At 37.5% G+C, this 21,190-nt stretch overlaps 1 protein-coding gene across 4 annotated transcripts in view; it reads left to right on the forward strand.

The window, feature by feature from the left end:
* The window catches only part of tho2 (THO complex subunit 2-like protein), a 1,047,711-nt gene that overhangs the window by 1,019,164 nt on the left and 7,357 nt on the right, over positions 1–21,190 (forward strand). For all 4 annotated transcript variants that reach the window (XM_090374101.1, XM_090374103.1, XM_090374104.1 and 1 more), the window contains one exon: positions 8,773–8,840. In XM_090374101.1, the coding sequence (XP_090230227.1) occupies positions 8,773–8,840 (68 nt within the window). The remainder of the gene's footprint in view (positions 1–8,772; positions 8,841–21,190) is intronic.

Below are 21,190 nucleotides of genomic sequence, written 5' to 3' on the forward strand. Positions count from 1 at the left end.
AACTTGAATTTCTCCAGTTCAACTTTCCTAACAATGAGGTAATTTTCGTCGGTGATTTTAATGTTCACAACTCCAGCTGGCTTCCGTTTTCTAGTCACACTGACCCAGCTGGTCGAAATGCTGAGGCTTTTGCAGTTACTAAAGACCTAGCACAGATTGTTCATTTACCTACAACAATACCAGACATTCCTAACCATACAGCCAACACGCTTGATCTTTTTCTCACAAACAACCCTTCTAAGTACATGATTAAAGTGAGTGGTCCTTTAGGCACCTCAGATCATAACTTGGTGATTGTCTCTTCTCCAACGGAACCTTTATCTCATGGCTATTCCCAACCTCGTGTTGTTTGGCATTACAAGAATGCAAATTGGGATGACCTGCAAAATTTCTTTTCTTCCTTTCCTTGGTCGGATTACTGTTTCAAAACTTCTGATGTCAACGTTTGCTCAGATCGTGTCAGTGAAATTATTCTTGCAGGAATGGAATCCTTTATCCCACACTCCACTTTAAAATCTCGTCCTTTATCTAAACCTTGGTTTTCCAATAAATGTGCCAAGGCTGTTCAAGAGAAGAATGTTGCATATCGTAATTGGCTTGTTTCCAATTCTTCAGTTTCATTTTCTGCCTACACCAAAGCTCGCAGCAATTGTAAAGCAGTTATTAATCAGTCCAAACTAGATTTTGAACAGGCTAAGAGTAGAAAACTTGCTTCTTGCCCTAATGGTAGCCGATCATTCTGGTCTCTTGCCAAAGCTATTGGTTGCAACTTTTGCCCATCTCTGCTCTCACCTCTGTCAAAACCAGATGGTTCTGTTGTCACTTCAGCCAAGGATAAAGCTAACCTGCTAGCATACCATTTTTCTTCCAACTCATGTATTAATACCTTAGGAAAACAGCTCCCACCATGCTCCATTCAATGCCTCCTGTGGACTTCATTCAAAAGGATGTCAGATGGATTTTGACAAATCTTGATGCTAAGAAAGCTCCAGGTGCTGATGGTATTTCTCCACTTGTTCTCAAAACCTGTGCTCCTGAACTTCTGTTCTTTGCCATCGTTTTTTCACTTTCTTATTCCAAAGGTGTTTTTCCTTCTGCTTGGAAATTTGCTCATATCCAGCCAGTTCCTAAAAACGGTGACAAATCCCTCCCATCCTGTTATCATCCCATTGCAATTACTTCTACTCTCTCTAAAGTAATGGAGAAATCAGTTAACCGCCAACTCTTAAACTACCTAGAAACGTTCGGTGAAACACAAGCAGTTGCTCTAGACATCTCAAAGACTAAGGTTCCATCTTATGGTTTGCTGATTGCTCACTGAGGGTGATGGTAGATGGCTCTCTGTCTTCTAACTTCTCCACTAATGCTGGTGTCCCCCAAGGTTCAGTTCTTTATATAAATTATCAAGCGACTCAGAAGCCTATGGCAGATATAAGTTAATCTGTAATCAGGTCACAGAGGAGGTTCGGCAGGCGAAGGCAGATTACGAGAAATCCTTGGCAAAAGATGCTAAGAAAAACAGCAAGGATTTCTTTACTTATAAAAACTCTAAAAGGAAGTGGATGAATCTGATTGGTCCACTTGACATTGATGGTTCGACTGTTGATGATCCTGATCAGATAGCAAACAAACTGAATGAGTATTTTGCATCTACATTCACACATGAGGAGTTATTAAGGTTTGAAAATGGCAGAAGGTTATCAAATTGTAGCAGGGTGCTTAATGATCTTGTAATAACTGAGAGCAATGTGGAAGAGAAATTGTTGAAGTTAAACGTAAGAAAAGCACCTGGGGTGGATGGGATCTATCCAGTTATATTAAAGGAGGCGGCAAAGCAACTAAGCAAACCCTTAGCCATAATTATGAGAGCATCCTTGGACTCAGGGGAGGTTCCCACGGACTGGAGATTTGCAAATGTATCCCCAATTCACAAAGGGGGTTTGAAGGGTGACACGAGTAATTACAGAGCAGTTAGTTTAACTTCTACTTCCGGGTAAAATAATGGTGTCGCTGGTTAAAAATGCATTGCAGGATCATCTAGACAAGACTGCAGCAATAATTCAGACACAGCATGGGTTTGTTAAGGAAAAGTCTTGTCTGACAAATTTGATAGGATATTATGATGTGGTTACAAAGGAACTGGATGCAAAAAATAATTTTGATATTATATATTTAGATTTCAGGAAAGCTTTTGACACTGTTGCGCATGGAAGACTATTGTACAAATTGGAGCAGAATGGTATTAAGGGTAAGTTGCTACAATAGATAAAAGGATGGTTAAGTGGGAGAAGACAGAGGGTGGTAATCAATGGGTGCTGCTCTTCTTGGACTAATGTTATTAGTGGAGTCCCACAGGGTTCGGTATTAGGTCCACTGTTGTTTTGTATATTTATCAATGATATTGATGAAGATATATCGGGCTTAATGTCGAAGTTTGCAGATGATACAAAGGTTGGCAGGGTTGTTAATGACAGTAATGGCAGTGTGCTACGACAGGATCTAGATAATTTGAGCAGATGGGCTAAGAAGTGGCAACTGAAGTTTAACCTTGACAAATGCAAAGTACTACACTTGAGGTGGTAGAAAATGAAAAAGACCCGGGAGTAATTGTGCAGTCAGATATGAAGTTCTCTGAGCAATGTAGACAGGCTGCCAGGGCAGGTCATGGCGTTTTGTCAATGATATATAGGAATTTTGCTAGCAGGGAAAAGGAGGTGATTATCCCTCTGTATAAGGCAATGGTCAGGCCACGCCTTGAGTACTGCTAACAGGTCTGGAGGCCTCATTTTAGGAAGGATGTAGATTTACTTGAGCATGTACAGAGAAGGGCAACAAGATTGGTGAGGGGAATGAAGGGATCCTCTTACCAAGAGAAGCTGAAGTTCTGCAAATTGCAGTGGCTGGAGACTAGGCACCGGCGCGGTGATCCGATTGAGGTATATAAGGCCTTGAATGGGTTGAGCACGCTGAATTCTGATGGGATCCTTCCACTTGTTCAGATTACGAACCTAAGGGGGCATAAATTCAAATTAAGAAAAGACAGATGTAAAATAGATGTGCGGAAATTTGCCTTTAGACAGCGAGTGGTTAATTGCTGGAACAAACTTCCATCTGTCGTTGTGGAAGTTGATAGGTTGAATAAATTTAAGGAGGAACTGGACAGGCATTTGGAGGGAATGGTGTGATTTTTTTTTTTTTTGGCTGATGCTGCATAAACTCATACATTTGCTTTCTTGCATCACATACCACTACTACTACTTTCCCCCACTCTTTTCCTCTTGTATATTAATGACCTTCTTCCATTGACTGAAAATCCTCTCCACAGTTTTGCCAATGATATCACATTGCATTCCAATTTCCATTTTCAGAAACCTTGCCCTGCTGAATCAGCTTCAACTCTGGAATATCTGCTACCAATTCCTTATATGCCAATCTCCATCTAATTCTCCAGTGGGGCAAAGACAACTTAGCTGATTTCAATTAACTAAATTCTGGTCCTTGAGGTTGTCACAGACATTCTCTCAGATATGCCAGACAAGCTGTACTTGCTACCTGGGAGTCTAAAACGCTGATTTAAGTGATATTCAGGTGAAGCTCAAGTCAGGTGGACCCAATTTCAGCGAAGTCTGGACAGTCTGTGACAGCCATATCCTCTGCTTGCACCTTCATGATGGTGGGACTGTTAGTAATCCTGGGTATAACCTCCATGCACAAGCACATGGTGGGTGACCACCCAGCTGTGAACCGACATAAGCAGGGGGTCGAGGTGTGGCACCCACACCACATGGAGGAATGCCACCCCTCAGTGTTACCAGGCAGTACTAGGTACATGACTCATCAACCGGTGGTATTGCACCATGTTTGCATGGTGCAGTACCACCATTTGATGTATTGCACTTTGCTTATTGGAGGCTTGAATTGGTGGAACCCATGTTTAGTCTTCAGAGCTAAGTTCCGGTCAACCCTCCCCCATCTCTTTCATTATGCAGTATGATTGATGATTTTTGAGCTTATGACGAACATCATGGCGAGATCCAATCTTCCTTACATTTCGAGAATACAGCTCTAACACGGTGTTCGCAGGCCTGCCGCTAGTTAGTACCAGGACCGAACCTATTGGTAACTCTCTAGGACGCTTCCGGATCAGCTGATATATAACTTGTTACCTCTACTCTGCCAGACAGTGATTGGAGGGAGTCCCAGTAGTGTATATGTGGGGGGCATTTTTGAGGCCACGTTTTTTCAAAGATTTGGGTATATTCTTACCATGTGTACGCCATATCCAAAAATTTCATTTCTTCATACAGCATATCCCACCCACTTTTTCTTACTATTAAATACACCATGAATTGTCAAACTAATAGAGTAAGCTTATCTGTGAAAAGATCTAAACCTCCCAATCACTTCCTAATTCATTTCATAAATATACGTGGTCTCAATTTTAATCTCAATGATATCCATTTACACTTGCAGTCGGCCAAACCCCGTGTACTTTTTCTGACAGAATCTCAGTTATCGGTTGATTCAACTACTGCTCATCTCAGTTGCCCAAATTATTTGCTGTATGATTCCTTTCGCCTCAAAGGTGGTACTTGTGCATATGTCCGTTCCGATATTCCCTGTCAGAGACTTGGTAATTTGGAATCTCCTCTTTTCGATTTTCTCTGGCTTAATATCTCTCCACCTCATTCTGTCAAATTCATCTGTTGTCTCTACCGTTCTCCCAACTCCACTTATCACTTGGAGCTCTTTGACTTAATCTCTCTTTGCAACTTGACCTTTTACAACTTGTTCATTTACCTGCAAGAATACCAGATTCCTAACCATACAGCCAACACGCTTGATCTTTTTCTCACAAACAACCCTTCTAAGTACACAGTCGAAGTGAGAGGTCCTTTAGGCACCTCAGATCAGATCACAACTTCGTGATTGTCTCTTCTACAGTGGAGCCTTTATCTCATGGCTATTCCTAACCTCGTATTGTTTGGCATTACAAGAATGCAAAATGCGATGACCTGCGAGATTTCTTTTACTTGGTCAGATTACTGTTTCAAGACTTCTGATGTCAACGGTGCAATATGGCCACAGAAGCCGATGCGCCAACAACTACCAAATCAAAAGAAAAAAAAAATCAAAAAAAAAAATCTGATGTCAACTTTTACTCGGATCGTGTGAGTGAAATTATTCTTGCAGGAATGGAATCCTTTATCCCACATTCCACTTTAAAATCTCGTCCTTTATCTAAACCTTGGTTTTCCAATAAATGTGCTAAGGCTGTTCCAGAGAAGAACATTGCATACCGTAATTGGCTTGTTTCTAATTTTCAGTTTCATTTTCTTCCTACACCAAAGCTTGCAACAATTATAAAGCAGTTATTAATCAGTCAAAACTAGAGTTTGAACAGGCTAAGAGTAGAAAACTTGCTTCTTGCCCTAATGGTAGCCAAGCATTCTGGTCTCTTGCCAAAGCTATTGGCTGCAACTGTTGCCCATCTCTGCTCCCACCTCTGTTCAAATCAGATGGTTCTGTTGTCACTTCAGCCAAGGATAAAGCTGACCTGTTAGCATCCCATTTTTCTTCCAACTCACGTATTAATGATCTTGGTAAAACACCTCCCAGCATTCCTAACACGCTCCGTTCAATGCCTCTTCTGGCCTTCAGTCAAAAGGATGTCAGAAGGATTTTCACGAATGTTGATGCTAACAAAGCTCCAGGTTTCTGATGGAATTTCTCCGATTGGTCTCGAAACCTGTGCTCCTGAACTTACTCCTGTTCTTTGCCGCCTTTTTTCACTTTCTTATTCCAAAGGTGTTTTTCCTTCTGCTTGAAAATTTGCTCATATACAGCCAGATCCTAAAAAGGGTGACAAATCCCTCCTATCCAATTACTTCTACTCTTTCTAAAGTAATGGAGAAATCAATTAACTGCCAACTCTTAGAAAACTACCTAGAAACCTTCCATCTGATCAACGATCGCCAGTATGGATTCTGTCAGTGTCAATCCACTGGTGATATTCTGGCTTATGTTACCCATTTATGGACTAATTCAATGGAAAAGTTTGGTGGAACACAAGCAGTTGCTCTTGACATCTCAAAGGCTTTCGATCATGTTTGGCATAACAGACTTCTAAACAAGCTTCTATCTTATGGTTTGCCAACTGTTTTTTGTAATTAGTTATCCAGTTTTCTCTCTGATCGCTCACTGAGAGTGATGGTAGATGGCTCTCTGTCTTCTAACTTCTTCGCTAATGCCGATGTCCCCCAAGATTCAATTCTTTTCCTCTTGTATATTAATGACCTTCTTCCATTGACTGAAAATCCTCTCCATAGTTTTGCCAATGATAACACATTGCATTCCACTTTTTATTTTAAGAAACCTTGTTCTGCTCAATCAGCTGCAATTCCTCGAAAATCTGCTACCAATTCCTTAAATTCCAATCTCCGGGTAATTCTCCAGTGAGGCAAAGACATCTTAGTTGATTTAAATTCTTCTAAAACTGTTTTGTCTTATATCTCGCAAAAAGGATTCTTCTGCCCCTATGCTTATCTTTGGTGACACTCCGATTTCTAGGCAAAATGATATATCTGTTTTGGAGATTACCCTGACTTCTAATCTCTCTTGGCACAAGCACATTTCAAATATTGGTTCCTCTGCATCTAAAAAACTTGGTTTTCTCTTTCGCTCTCAGCGTTACTTTTCTTCCAAACAACTGTTCACTCTGTACAAATCGCAAATGCGCTCTACCATGGAATATTGTTCCCACATCTGGGGTGGTGCCCCCAAAACCTCTCTCAGGCTTCTTGATTCCATTCAGAAGAGGGAAGTTTGGTTAATTAATGGTTCATCTCTAACAGAGTCTCTCCACTCTCTGTCTCATAGACGTACTGTTTCTGCTGCATGCCTCTTCTACAGATACTTCCATGGGCACTGTTCTTCTGAATTGGTTTCTATAATTCCCACTCTCTCTCTCTCTCTCTCTCTCTTTCAAAACAGTCCGAACACGTGCCGCCACCAGCCAACATCCATTTACTGTCCAACTTCAAACTCACAGAACCAACTTTTCAACTGCCATTTTCTGGAACAACCTTCCTTTGTGCGTATTTCCTGAAAATTATAGTGTACAGAAGTTCAAGTCTAATGTCAACAAATATCTCCTTTCATCTTCTCAACCTCCAACCCAAGCACGGTACTAAGTACTATAGGTTCCAATACCTCTCATGTTTGGGGTTTACATAAAAAAAAAAAAAAAAAACACAGAGTAATTACAGACCGGTTAGTTTAACTTCTGTTCCAGGTAAAATAATGGAGTGACTGGTTAAAGATGCATTGCCGGATCATCTAGACAAGACTGCAGCAATAATTCAGACACAACATGGGTTTGTTAAGTGAAAATCTTGTCTGACAAATTTGATTGGTTATTATGATGTGGTTACAAAGGAACTGGATGCAAAAAATAATTTTGATATCATATACTGTACTTGGATTTCAGAAAAGCTTTTGACCCTGTTGCGCATGGAAGACTACTGTACAAATTGGAGCAGAATGTTATTAAGGGTAAATTGCTCCAATGGATAAAGGATGGTTGAGTGGGAGAAGACATAGGGTGGTAATCAGTGGGTGCTGCTCTTCGTGGACTAATGTTATTAGTGGAGTTCCACAGGGTTCGGTGTTGGGTCCACTGTTGTTTTGATTTATCAATGATATTGATGAAGATATATCAGGCTTAGTATTGAAGTTTGCATATGATACAAAGGTTGGCAGGATTGTTAATAACAGTAATGGCAGTGTGTTACTGCAACAGGATCTAGAAAATTTGGGCAGATGGGCTGAGAAGTGGCAACTGAAGTTTACCATTGAAAAATGCAAAGTACTGCATATGGGTAGAAGTAATCCAAGAGAAACGTTCCAACTGTGTGGCACTACACTTAAGGTGGTAGAAAATGAAAAAGACCTGGGAGTAATTGTGCAGTCAGATATGAAGTTTACTGAGCAACGCAGACAGACTGCCAGGGCAGTTCATGGGGTGTTGTCAATGATATACAGGAATTTTGATAGTAGGGAAAAGGAGGTGATTATCCCTCTGTATAAGGCAATGGTCAGGCCACGCCTTGAGTACTGCATGCAGGTCTGGAGGCCTCATTTTAGGAAGGATGTAGATTTGCTTGAGCGTGTACAGAGAAGGGCAACAAGATTGGTGAGGGGAATGAAGGGATCCTCTTACCAAGAGAAGCTTAAGTTCTGCAAATTACAACAGCTGGAGACTATGCACCTGCGAGGTGTTCTGATTGAGGTGTATAAGGCCTTGAATGGGTTGAACATACTGAATTCTGATGGGATTCTTCCACTTGTTGTTAAATTAAGAACCTAAGGGGCCATAAATTGAAATTGAGGAAGGACAAATGTAGAATAGATGTGCGGAAATTTGCCTTTAGCTAGCAGGTGGTTAATTACTGAAACAAACTTCCATCTGTCATGGAAGTTGATAGGTTAAATAAATCTAAGGAGGAACTGGACAAATATTTAGAGGGGGTTGTTTTGTATTTTTTTTTTTTTTTACGCTTGCTTTCTTGCATCACATGCCACTACCTGCTTGGGTCATGTCATGCACATGAGTTATGTTCCAAGAAAACTTGGTTTTCAGAGATTTTCGATTTACTGATAAGAGATTGTGGGCCTGTATTAAAAGATAAGCAAGCATTATTTTTAACAGATGAAATTATAATACTATAATAATTTTACTGAGATAATTAAATATATTCTTTTTTTTTATAGGAGGAAACCCCTACAAAAGCATATGAACGTAGCAGAGAAAGAAGAGCAGAAAGAGAAGAAAAGAAACAGTATCCTTTTTATTTCTCTCTTTTGAAGAAAAAATTAATAAGAATTTCATAAAAGTTTGCAAAATAAATTAACGATTTATTTTAATGAAGCCAAAATAATATTCAGCACAATTATAGTAAGTTACTTATTGCTGAAACGTTTGAAAAGAAACTCCGTAAAAACTCAATTAATATTCATAGACCTTTTTTTAATATAAACACGTGTGATGAGGACTAAATTTCTTTTAAATACTTGTGCATCAACTCATTTTTTAGTTTTATTCCATCCTGTGAACACAAAGTATCAAAAAGTTTCCATCTAACTTAAGGAGGAAGAAATCTGTCTTCACGTATTTCTTATTTAGTTGTTCTTTCTACTATGAGTAAATTTGACATAATGTTTTCCTATACTGATGGTTGTATCGCGGTTGATAATTTTGGAGTTGGATTTGGGCCTCGACAGTGATTCCAGGTTATTAAGTCGGTGTCGTAGCTATCGTTATGGAACACATTAAAATGTAGTTTATTAAATTCATTGTATTTTAATTAATTTAGGTGATGGACTAGGAGAGTTGGATAAGAAGCCTTCTTATAAAGAGATCAAGATATCTAAAAGTAACAAAAAATACAGGAGATGTTGAGCAGATAATAGCTCTTATTATACTAAAATAAATTAACACAATAGTGAGAATTTTCTTAATTTAATATTGTTCATAAGAGAATTTTTCTAAAGAGTAATTACAGTGGCCCTTCAGATATAGTACATTAGTTGATTGACAACATATTGAGCTCTGTTTTGCTAATTACTGCTGGTATGAGTGATTCGGCCTCCATATTTATAAGTTCAGATCACTAAAAATTCACTGCCCATATACAAAACCTTAAAAAAAAATTTATTTATATTATATTTGCATACGATATTTTCTCGAATATCCCATACCCCTGAATAAGCCATGCAGCCCATTTTTAAGACATGAAAAATAAAAATAAATTGTGAATTTTTCTACCAGACAATTTTTTTTGCATTTTTCGCTAAACATGAAAAATTGTAATCGCATGCTTTCAGTATTCATTTTTAGCAGTACCTTAATACACAAAATTTTACAAATTACATTCACTAGTAAAGGGTGCCAAAGTGAAAATCTCGAGCCGTATATGTGGGCTAGGCAGTTTCTGTTGTTGCAAAGAGAAAGTGACAAATGATGAAAGTGCCACATTACCCACTACCTTTCATTTCCACTGAGCAAGTAAACAAGTGTTGTTTTCTGTCTGTTTCAGTTCCATAAAAAAATCACACAATCCTAATATTTGAATAATTTGCTGGCATTACTGGGAAACAAGACCGCTTATCTCTGAATTAGTATATCCAACTTTTTAAGCAGTACAGAATTCCAAGTCACTGTTTAATAAATATTGCTAATAAACAAAATACTAATTTTAGGCTGTGGCCAGACTTGCAAATAAAACTGCTGAAGTTAATAGAAAAATGCAGTAATTTTATTCACTCATCTGCTCGTAGCCTGATCTTCAGATTAAATCTCCGAATAAGCTGCACCCAACATCTCAAGTGTGGTGTTCTTCTTCCCACCTCAAAGCTGTTGCAAGAAGGATTTACAAATATAATAATGTGAATTGAGATTAAAGCCACAAAAACCAATATAATACTTTAATTAAAATTTAGTAATTTGAATTAAAACATAATTTAAGGAAGAATAAGTTGACAGACTTGTTACAATCAAGCTCAAACACAAAAACTTAATAAAGCATATCGGGAAATAAAAGGTCCCATAAAGATCAAAATGTTCCAAACAGAATAATTTATAGTAGTTTTGATTTAAATTTTAATGGTATATACTGTATTATACATATAACAGTTCATTTCATCATGAAATGAACTGTTACATACATAGAGGAGTTTTTCAAAATTAGTGTTAGCCATACATTTCAAAGAAGCCCCAAGCTTTTGCTGCACCAGCCAAAAGAATAAAAATAAAATAAAAAATAACTCCCTCCTTGTATAAGTGCTTATCCAGCTGACCTTAAAATTTCCCATCAGCCCCAACTACCCATAGAAGTAACTTTAGGAAATTAATAACACATGCTTTGATAAAAGAAATCTTTTTACACTTCTATCTCCATAATTTTAATTTATGACTCACTATAATTTTTAGGCATGAAAATTTCACCTTTTTCTATCATACTGTTCCCTCTCAGCTTTATAGATCCCAATCAGGTCCCCTCTAAGATGTCTAGTTACCAAGCTCTGTAGCCCACATATTCCAAGTCTTTCCTCATATGGGTGCATTTTTTGCTGATTTCACAACAGATGTGTCTTTAGACCTTTGCAAAAAAGTAAATATATTTTTTTAAGGTGTAGTCTCTGTAAATGAACACAGTATTCCAAGTGGTCTTACAATTGCCTTATACAAAGAGATTAAGACCTCCTTATCACTTACAAGCAAATGTTCAATATCATGAGCTATTCCCCGACTTGCATTTTGCTGTATTCAAACATACTGTCACTTTTCTGACTGTTCTTGAAGCCAATCCAAGTCCACCTGAAAGATGCAACTTCGTTTGTCATTAACCACTATTCCAATCTTGGTATCATGTAAAATTTCATGTTCTCTATCCCTTTGTCATTGTCATTTAACCCAGTGACTCCTAATTATAGCAAACGCAATGGTGAGTCACCTGACAAATGACAATCTTTATTTCAGTTTCTGGAAAATACTTGGGATGTTTTTTGTTTTGTTTTTTTATTCTGCTTCGAAAATACTAATATTTTGTTCTTTCTTAATAGATGGCAATATTTATTGTTTAACTTTTTATTTTTTTAATTAAAAAAATTAAATTTTTTAAAAATGTGTATTTTTTGAACCTTTTATTTTCAAAAAAAAAAAAATTTTTTTTAGAGCATAAGAAATAATGAATCTATAAGATAGACTCTTCCATTTTTCACTTTAAAAGTCCATTAAGCACACAAAATTTTAAACATGCATGTAAGTTGTTCCACCACTCTACATTGCACATCATTCATGACAGCTATGAACAGTAGTGGTGACATGATGCCTCCTTGCCTCAGCCCTGATGTTATTTCGAAGCTCTCCGTCAACCCCTTCTTACGGGAGAGGGCACTGACTCTCCTCTCTAAAAATTACAGCTGTGAATTACAGGCTCCGTAAAAGCAATTTATTTGCCATTTTATTTACCTAAATTTTATTTTATATTGAACTTTATAAGTAGCCATATAGTTCTAGATACGCTGGTTATTTTTATTTTTAATTTAGATTAAGAGTTTTTGTAGATTACTACTTAATATATGTAAAGCCGTTGTTTTGTTCGAATCTTGCAGCCATTGTTTTTGTATAGAGTGGTAGGGAATTCAAATTTTTAATTGTGGTAACTAGGTAGCTCTAACGTAAAATTATATAGCTTAATTCGCATCCTTGCATTTATGATTCTATTAGATAGTGTTGTTTTGACAATTAATTACTTAAATTTATTGATCTTATTAATTTAAAATATCATGCCCCAGACAAAGCAGAAAAGCAACAATGGCAGGAATGCTGTGACTTGGGGGAGAACTGAGGGGGCAATTCTCCAACGCATCACAGCCTAAAAAAATGTGCAACTTGTGCAATGTTTGCCGAACTCTCTGGAACGGAACATAATCTAGCCAAGGAGGATGTCTTTGTGTGTGCCAGGTGCAGAGAGTGTCTAGAACTTAAGCGTCAACTCAGCATTCTGATGGGTGTCTATGAGAGCTTGAGGTGTAGGTAGATGCCCTCGAAAAAATTAATGAACAAATTGAAAAAATTAACATGGACTATGAGGAAAGAGGATGAAAGCAGAATTCAGGGGGCAGAAATGAGATTTGTGAGGAGCACAGCCGGAAAGACAAGACGCAGCAAAACCAGCTGCCCAATTCAATGCCAGAGCTCACTCCTGGGCATCAGGCAACAATCTCCAAGGCAGAATGCACTGGTCCCACAGGAGTTAGTTATCATCGGTGACTCTATTGTCAGGGAGACGGGGAATATATTGTGTAAAAAGGATAGATGGAATAGGACCAGGGTATGTCTGCTGGGGGCAAAAGTTTACAACGTTGTAAAGCATATATCATCTTTTAACCCTAATTTCAGAATTGCAATTAGGGTTAAATTTGAAAGTGTCTGCAATTCTACCCATTTATAGCCTTAAGAAGACTATAAATCAGGCCTATTACGTACCAATTCTGACGTATGCATCTGAAACATGGACTATGAGAAAAAAGGATGAAAGCAGAATTCAGGGCAGAAGTGAGATTTGTGAGGAGCATAGCCGGAAAGACAAGACGCAACAAAACCAGGAATAATGTGATTAGGGAGAGAATTCAGGTTGAAAAACTCCAGAATAGGATTGAAAGGTCCCATTTGAAATGGTTTGGGCATGTCAAGAGGATGGATGAGAGGCGTTTGCCAAGAAGAATGTTTGATTTACAATTAAGTGAAAAAAGACCAGGGGGGAGACCAAGAATGAGATGGCAAGACAAGATAAAAGACCGATGTCATTAAGAGAGGAGGAAACTGGAATGAAATCAATGGCGGAGAGAAGTACACAGACAGGGCATGGTAATGATTAAGAATTTAAATACATAAAATATATACAGTCGAACTTCCCTATAACAAATTCGATAAATCCGGCAAAAAAATTCGTTATACAGAGAATATCTTTTTTTATTAGAAATTGTTATCTAATTTGAAAATTAAAACGAATCTACATTTATTTTTAATGTATTTTATTTCATACTTATTTAAATTACGTTTACACAATTTTCGCCGTTAAATATCACAAATTAAAAATATCTGTAATTTTCGTTTGCACAGTACAATTAAAAAATTGTCCGATTCTCAAAGAAAACCTCACATTTGTTCAGAGCATTAAAAACATTATTAGGAACATTTTTAACAAAACTGTAGACCCAAAACAATTTTAAAAGCGTTAATCATTTCTTCGCAAGTTGGCTTTTATCGTTAATTTCGTTAATATCTTCGTGATCATGGTCGCGTCTAACACTGTTCAGCAGTATTTCATCTTCATTTGGATGTTCTGCTGTGATCTACATAAACATAACTATCCAGTGTTATTTCATTTTCGATGTTTCCAGACGATTCTAATAATGTCCAAAAGTTTTTCAGTTGTGAAAGGGGCAGTTCATCTTGTTCGTCCAGTCATTGTTCGACTTCTGTATTCAGTTACATTGTTTATCCAAACTTTTGCCAGTTTAGAGATGCAATCTCTAAGGTTAATTGTAACCTCCAAGTTTCTATTTTCTGATAACGCATTGACAATCTTCATTATTATTCTCTTTCGTTAATGAAATTTAAAATTTTTAATAATGCCTTGGTCCATTGGCTGGAGTTTTGACGTTACAACTTTTAAGTTTGACAGAAATATTGGCAGGATGTGCCGGACAGTTGTCAGTTACCAACACGATTTTTCTTTTTTCTTTTGTTATACGCTTTTCTAGTTTTAATATCCATTCTTCAAAAATATCACTTGTCATCCATGCTTTTTTATTAAAAGGTGTAGTCAACTTCCAAAGATTTTGTGCCTCTAAAACATCTTGGGTTTTTTGATATTCCGATGACTAAAAGTCTTAATTTTTCACTTCCTGTCATATTTGCTCCAACTAGCACAGCGATTCTTTCTTTGCTTTGTTTTCCGCCAAACATTTATCATCCTTAAAAGCAAGTGTTCTATTTGGTACACATTTAAAGAATAAACCCATTTTGTCAGCATTAAAAACATCCTTACGCTTATATTTTTCCAAAATCTTCTTTAAGATATTGTTCCTCCAACTGTTGCAATCTTCTTCGCTTACATTAACACTTTCTCCACAAATAACATTTTCCACAATTCTGTGGCGCTTCTTAAATTTATCTAGCCACCCAGTAGTAGTAGTAGTAGTGGCACATGATGCAAGAAAGCAAGTGTAGGAGCTTATGCAGCATCAGCCAAAAAAAAAAAAAAAAAAAATCACACCATTCCCTCCAAATGCCTGTCCAGTTCCTCCTTAAATTTATTTAACCTATCAACTTCCACAACGACAGATGGAAGTTTGTTCCAGCAATTAACCACCCGCTGGCTAAAGGCAAATTTCCGCACATGATCTGGTTATCAGCAGTGATCATTCGCTCGCATTAAATTCTCGCACAGTGCTCGCATTAAATTCTGTATGTCCAAGGGACTGTGCAAATTTCAGGGCTTGTTGCTTAATTATTAGGCCCGATATTGGGATATTCTTTTTACGTATCATTTGCACCCATTTTAGAACAGCTTTATCAACATCTTTGTATATACACAACTTAATTCACTTCTTGTCTGCTCCTCCTTCAATTGCATTTAAAATTGATTCTCGATTTTTTTTAAATCGTAGATAAACTGCTTGCAGATATGCGATATTTCTCCGCAACATCTTTTTTCTTAAAACCCTAGTCAATATCGTAACAATCTTTGCTTTATCATTAATACTTAAACACTTTCTCTTCAACATTGTTTTCGCAATTGTAAAAATTACTGGACTGCAGCTCTTGCCGATACATACCCTGCAAACTTTGCTGCGCTGGCCATATAGTGAATTTTTAGTACTCTACCTCCTACTCAATGACATTCGTTTGCCAATTCAACAGTATCACTCACTTCGAAGAAAGAAATATACGACTTTGTGAATTTCTTTTATTCTGCTATCATTCATATATACATGAAAGAAAATTTATGATTAACGTATGCTGTATGTTACTTTTCAGAAAAAAAAACAAAAAAACAAGAGCATATAGCCTATGTGATTGATGACGAATGGAAAAAAAAAAAAAAAAAAAATTCATGAAAACCAACTACTGAGAGTCCAGTTAGACGAGAATGGACATATCATATAATGATTGACATGAAGGTCACGTGGTACAGTTGAGGTGAGAAGCGAATGTCACTCAGAAGGCGTTACTAAAAACCGACTATGGTAGCATTCTATATATTGCTGCCACACCTTGCTAAAGGTTTACCGCAGCGAATTTCGCTTTCCCCTGAGCCAACATCAATTTACAAATCTACTCTATTTATTGTAAAGTTTACGACCACTTTTAAGAAAACCCATTTGGTTTAATAACTGTAACAAAGATGAAACAAAGACCCTCCTACGGGTGTCAATGGCCACAAGTGTTCACTAAAAGGATGATTATTTAATTCCAGATGCTAATGCGAAATTTCGGAGGGAAGGAGGCAGTATATTTGAGCGGCTATTTAGCAGTAAATGCTTGAAAATCTTCAAAAATGCTTTTACTAATTTTTTTAAAAATTCGTTATAGAGAGACTAACACTTCGTTATATGGGGTTAATTTTACACGTAATTTCGTTTCAGGGTGCAATGTTTTGCGAAAATTGGTAATATAGATAAGTTCCACTGTATATATATATATATAAGAAATAGCCCGAACAAGTCCAAAATGTTTGAAATAACAATTCATTACAATTATTTGTACCTGAACATAGTTTGCATTATCCAACCCAAGCCTGTGCAGACCTCTACTACTCTCTTTACAAGACAATGGTTAGACCACATTTTGAATTTTGTGTTCAGGTCTGGACACCATACCTAAAAAAAAAAAAAAAAGACATAGTACTTCAGGCAATGGTTCAAAGGTTGCCCAGATTAGCAATGAGTGTAAATTGATGCACATATAAAGGGCTTAGAATATGTAGATTACAAAGTTTAAAAATGGGAATATAAGGAGAGTTGTATAAGACACAGACCTTCCTCTTTCGTATGTAAAATAAACAAGGGAGCTCTGTTCTTTCTCATTGGTGAGACAAGAGCCAGGGGGCACACAAAATCTTAGAGAATAACACAATTGGATCTCATGAAGTTCACCTATGGGCAGCAGGTTGTCAAACCTGCTGAATAAGTTGCTCCTAATGTGGCAAAAGCAGTGAGCATGGCTGAATTCAAAGTGAAATCGAATGGTGATCTTGTGGAAATGGGAATGGTAAGAATATTCTGTTTTATTTTGTTTTGGCTGATGCAGAAAAAGCCTTCTTCCTCGCATCATTTAACTAACACTTAATGTAAACGTAACTTAACCATATGATATACAACGTATGGAGCTATTCTATTGTAGCTATGGTATGTAATAATTCTTTCGAAATAAACAGTTGGATTCTTACAGCAATAAAATGCTCTCATATCTTACACAGTTGTAAAATCCCAGAATTTTAGATCATTGCATTCAGTCTAACCTTTTAATTTCAGGAATTTAAATTGTTCAAGGTTTAGGCCAAAATGGATGTCAGATGAACTAATGAGGCATATGGCAGAGAAGAAAAATACATGACACAGAAGCCTATGATAGATACAAGTTGATATGCAACCAAGTTACAAAGGAGGTTAGGCAGGCGAAGGCAGATTAGGAGAAATCCTTGGCAAGGGATGCAAAGAAAAACAGCAAAGAGTTCTTTACTTCTGTAAACTCTAGAAGGAAGGGGATGAATCAGATTGGTCCACTTGATATTGATGGGTCAACTGTTGATGATCCTGCTCAGGTAGCTAACAAACTAAATGAATATTTTGCATCGACATTCACACATGAGGAGTTATTCAGCGAGGGGAATGCCAGAGGTGTATTCAACTCTAGCAGTAAGCTACAGAATCTTGAAATAACTGGGAGTAAAGTGGAGGAGAAATTGTTGAAGATAAACACAAGAAAGGCACCCGGGGTGGATGGGATCTATCCAGTTATATTAAAGGAGGCAGCAAAGGAAGTAAGCAAACCCTTAGCCATAATTATGAGAGCTTCCTTGGACTCAGGGGAGGTACCCATAGACTGGAAATGTGCAAATGTGACCCCAATTCACAAAGGAGGATCAAAGGCTGACACAAGTAATTATAGACCTGTGAGCTTAACTTCTGTTCCAGGAAAATTAATGGAGGCACTGGTTAAAGAAGCACTGCAGGATCATTTAGACAAGACTTCAGTTATAGCTCGGACACAGCATGGTTTTGTCAAGGGGAAGTCTTGCCTGACCAATTTGATTGGATACTATGATGCAGTCACAAAAGAACTGGATGCAGGGAATAACTTTGATATTAAATACTTGGATCTTAGAAAGGCTTTTGATACTGTTGCACATGGAAGACTGCTACACAAATTGGAGCAGTGTGACATTGGAGGCAAATTGCTGCTATGGATAAAGGGGTGGTTGAGGGGGAGAAGACAGAGAGTGGTAATCAATGGACACTGCTCATCGTGGATTAATGTTATTAGTGGAGTCCCTCAGGGCTCAGTGTTGGGTCCATTATTGTTTTCTGTATTTATAAATGATATTGATGATGGTATATCAAGCTTAATGTCCAAGTTTGCAGACGATACAAAGGTTGGCAGGGTTGTCAAGGACACTACTGACACTATGCTGCTGCAACAGGATCTGGAAAGGTTGAGCAGATGGGCTGAGAGGTGGCAAATGAAGTTTACCATTGACAAATGTAAAGTACTACGCATGGGAAACAGCAACCCCAGAGCAACGTATCAACTCTGTGGTACTACACTGACAGTGGTAGAGAATGAAAGGGACTTGGGGGTGGTTGTGCAGGCAGATATGAAGTTCTCTGAGCAGTGCAGACGGGCTGCAAGAGTAGCTCATGGAGTATTGTCAATGATATACAGGAATTTTTCCAGCAGGGATAAGGAGGTAACTATTCCCTTGTATAAGGCAGTGGTCAGGCCACACCTAGAGTATTGTATACAGGTCTGGAGGCCTCATTTCAAGAAGGATGTAGAGCTGCTGGAACGAGTACAGAGAAGGGCAACAAGATTAGTGAATGGAACAAAGGGGTGCTCTTACGAAGAAAGGCTTAAGTTTTGCAAATTAGTGTCTGGAGACTAGGCACCAGCGAGGTGATCTGATAGAGGTGTATAAAGCCTTGAATGGTTTGAGCATGCTCAATGCTGATGGGATTCTTCCTCTAGCTCAGAATAATCACCTGAGAGGGCATAAATTCAAATTGAGGAAAGACAGATGTAGGATAGACGTGCGGAAATTTGCCTTTAGCCAGCTTGTGGTTGGTTGGTGGAACAGACTTCCATCCCTTGTCGTGGAGGTTGATAGCCTAAATAAGTTTAAAGCTCAGCTGGACAGGTATTTTGAACGAACAGAGGGGTGAAGTGGAAGTGGGTGTTTTTTTTTTTTTTTTTTTGGCTGATGCTGCATAAGCTTGCTTTCTTGCATCAAATGCCTCTACTAATGCTAATGCTAATTTTCTTAAATATCTAATTAATGTATGTCAAATAGCAAATATCAAAATGTAGTTAACTGATTTAAATTATGCTGAACAAACTATACAGTAAATTTTGTAATTTATTATAATTTTTTTGTGTTTCTATATATATGTATATACAGGGTGATTTGGAATTGCATCATAAATTCTCCAGTGGGTTGACAACAAAAGAAATCAAATGTTCTTAGGTTTTTCCAAAAACCAAAGTTAAAATTTTTCATGACTTTACCAGGTTATGCAAAATGGCATTTTTACATTGAAATACAATGAATAATGTAAAACACACACACACACACACAGCACAATCAATGTGAATTAAGAAAATAAAAATGATTTTTATTTTCTGAATCCACATTGTGAACATACTGCCAAAATTCCTGACAAATATTTATATTGGTGATGTATGCCATGCCTTTGATGTTATCTCATAAATAAAAATCAGACCCGATGAATAAATAGGCCATTTTACTAGAGTATTATTATTTTATTATTATTATTATTATTATTAGCCATATGGTGTAAGGAAGCCTCAGGCTTATGCTGCACCAGCCAAAAAAAAAATTTTCTGAATTACACCCAAAAGAGAGGGGGGGGGGGATCACCAAGAAAAAGAAGAATGATGATATCCAGCTCAGGACCCTGGATGTGCCAAACCCATACTCACCAGTTGTGAACCCCTGGGATTGACCATGACCCATCCAGTGTCCTGGTAATGGTTGTTCGGGAAGCATCTTACCAATTGGATGAAGTGTGCAGGAACATTTTCATCATAACTGCCAACTTTTGACTTTCAGAAATGCTGGATATCAGACATTTGTAAGCAGGAGGTTTTCTTAGTCCCCATGGCACTAGAAATTAAATTTTACTAACAAAATAACATTTTATATTAAAATACAGGCAGAGGATTATACAATATGCTTTTACACATTGGCTTGCCTAACATTTTTCTGTCTGAATTTCTGTTCTGATATTCAATTAAATATCCACTGATTTTGATTGCTTCAAGAAGGATGCTGTTGCAGACGTTTCCTTCTTAAACACTCCCTGCTGTCAGAAGCACTTTGTTCCCACCTCACCTCATTGAACATTCTCTGACACTCCGCATTGCTATGAGGAATTATTGAAATGCTAAGCATAACTTGAGATAATTCATTATATTCAAACTACCTTGTGCACTTATCAGTGGTCCAAACACGGACCACTGTATGTCAGTTCTTTCTTCTGTCATAATAAGTTTTGGTCAGATCTCCCACTGAAATTAACAGGACTGATGCAGAAAAACATCTAATGCTTCATCCTTACCTTTAATGACACCCAGAAGTACTGGAAACTAGTCCACAAAATATTTGAAAATGATTCACTGCCAGTTGATGAAATTTCTGCTATGTCAGTATTTATACATTTTTCAGTAGGAACATGTGCTCCATACAGTTGCATGCAGCCATAATATACTTCCTCATTGAGCAAAAGAACTGAATCATCTTTGTTTCAGACTCTCCACAACCTTGGCAATAGAGACCTCTATATGACTAAGTCAGAGACGGGATGGAAAAGGTTCGAATTGAGTGAAAAAGACTGATTCTCCAGCATAAATCCACAAAGTTATCAACTGATGTCTTTCATGCATGTACCATATGTATTGGTTAGTATGAATCAGAGCTGTAATACTCAATATGTTCTACGTTGATAATAATATTTGTAAAACATTGTTCCGAAGTTTGCCAGGGTTAATTAAAATCAAAAAATTTCAGGCATAAAACAACTAACACTGGCGACATCGCGTAATATTGTTAACCTTGCCTTAAAATCTCGATATACGAATAAACAAAAATACCTTTCCCGGGTTAGGAAGCTTCGCGATAAATTAAAAAATTATCTACGTCCGAACGATTGGTCTGTGTTGAAGACCTCCATAGATTTGCGACGGGAAGCACAGGCCTCAGAAATAAAAAAAAAAACAGACACGTTAATAAGTTGCAAACATTATCGGATAGGTCAATGCGTTCATGCAAATTCTAACACATTGTCGCGGGCTTGCAACCAAGTTCATATGAGTTGCGTG

The sequence above is a fragment of the Mastigoproctus giganteus genome, chromosome 5, assembly GCF_048544385.1.
Source record: "Mastigoproctus giganteus isolate SK-2022 chromosome 5, ASM4854438v1, whole genome shotgun sequence".
NCBI lineage: Eukaryota > Metazoa > Arthropoda > Arachnida > Uropygi > Thelyphonidae > Mastigoproctus > Mastigoproctus giganteus.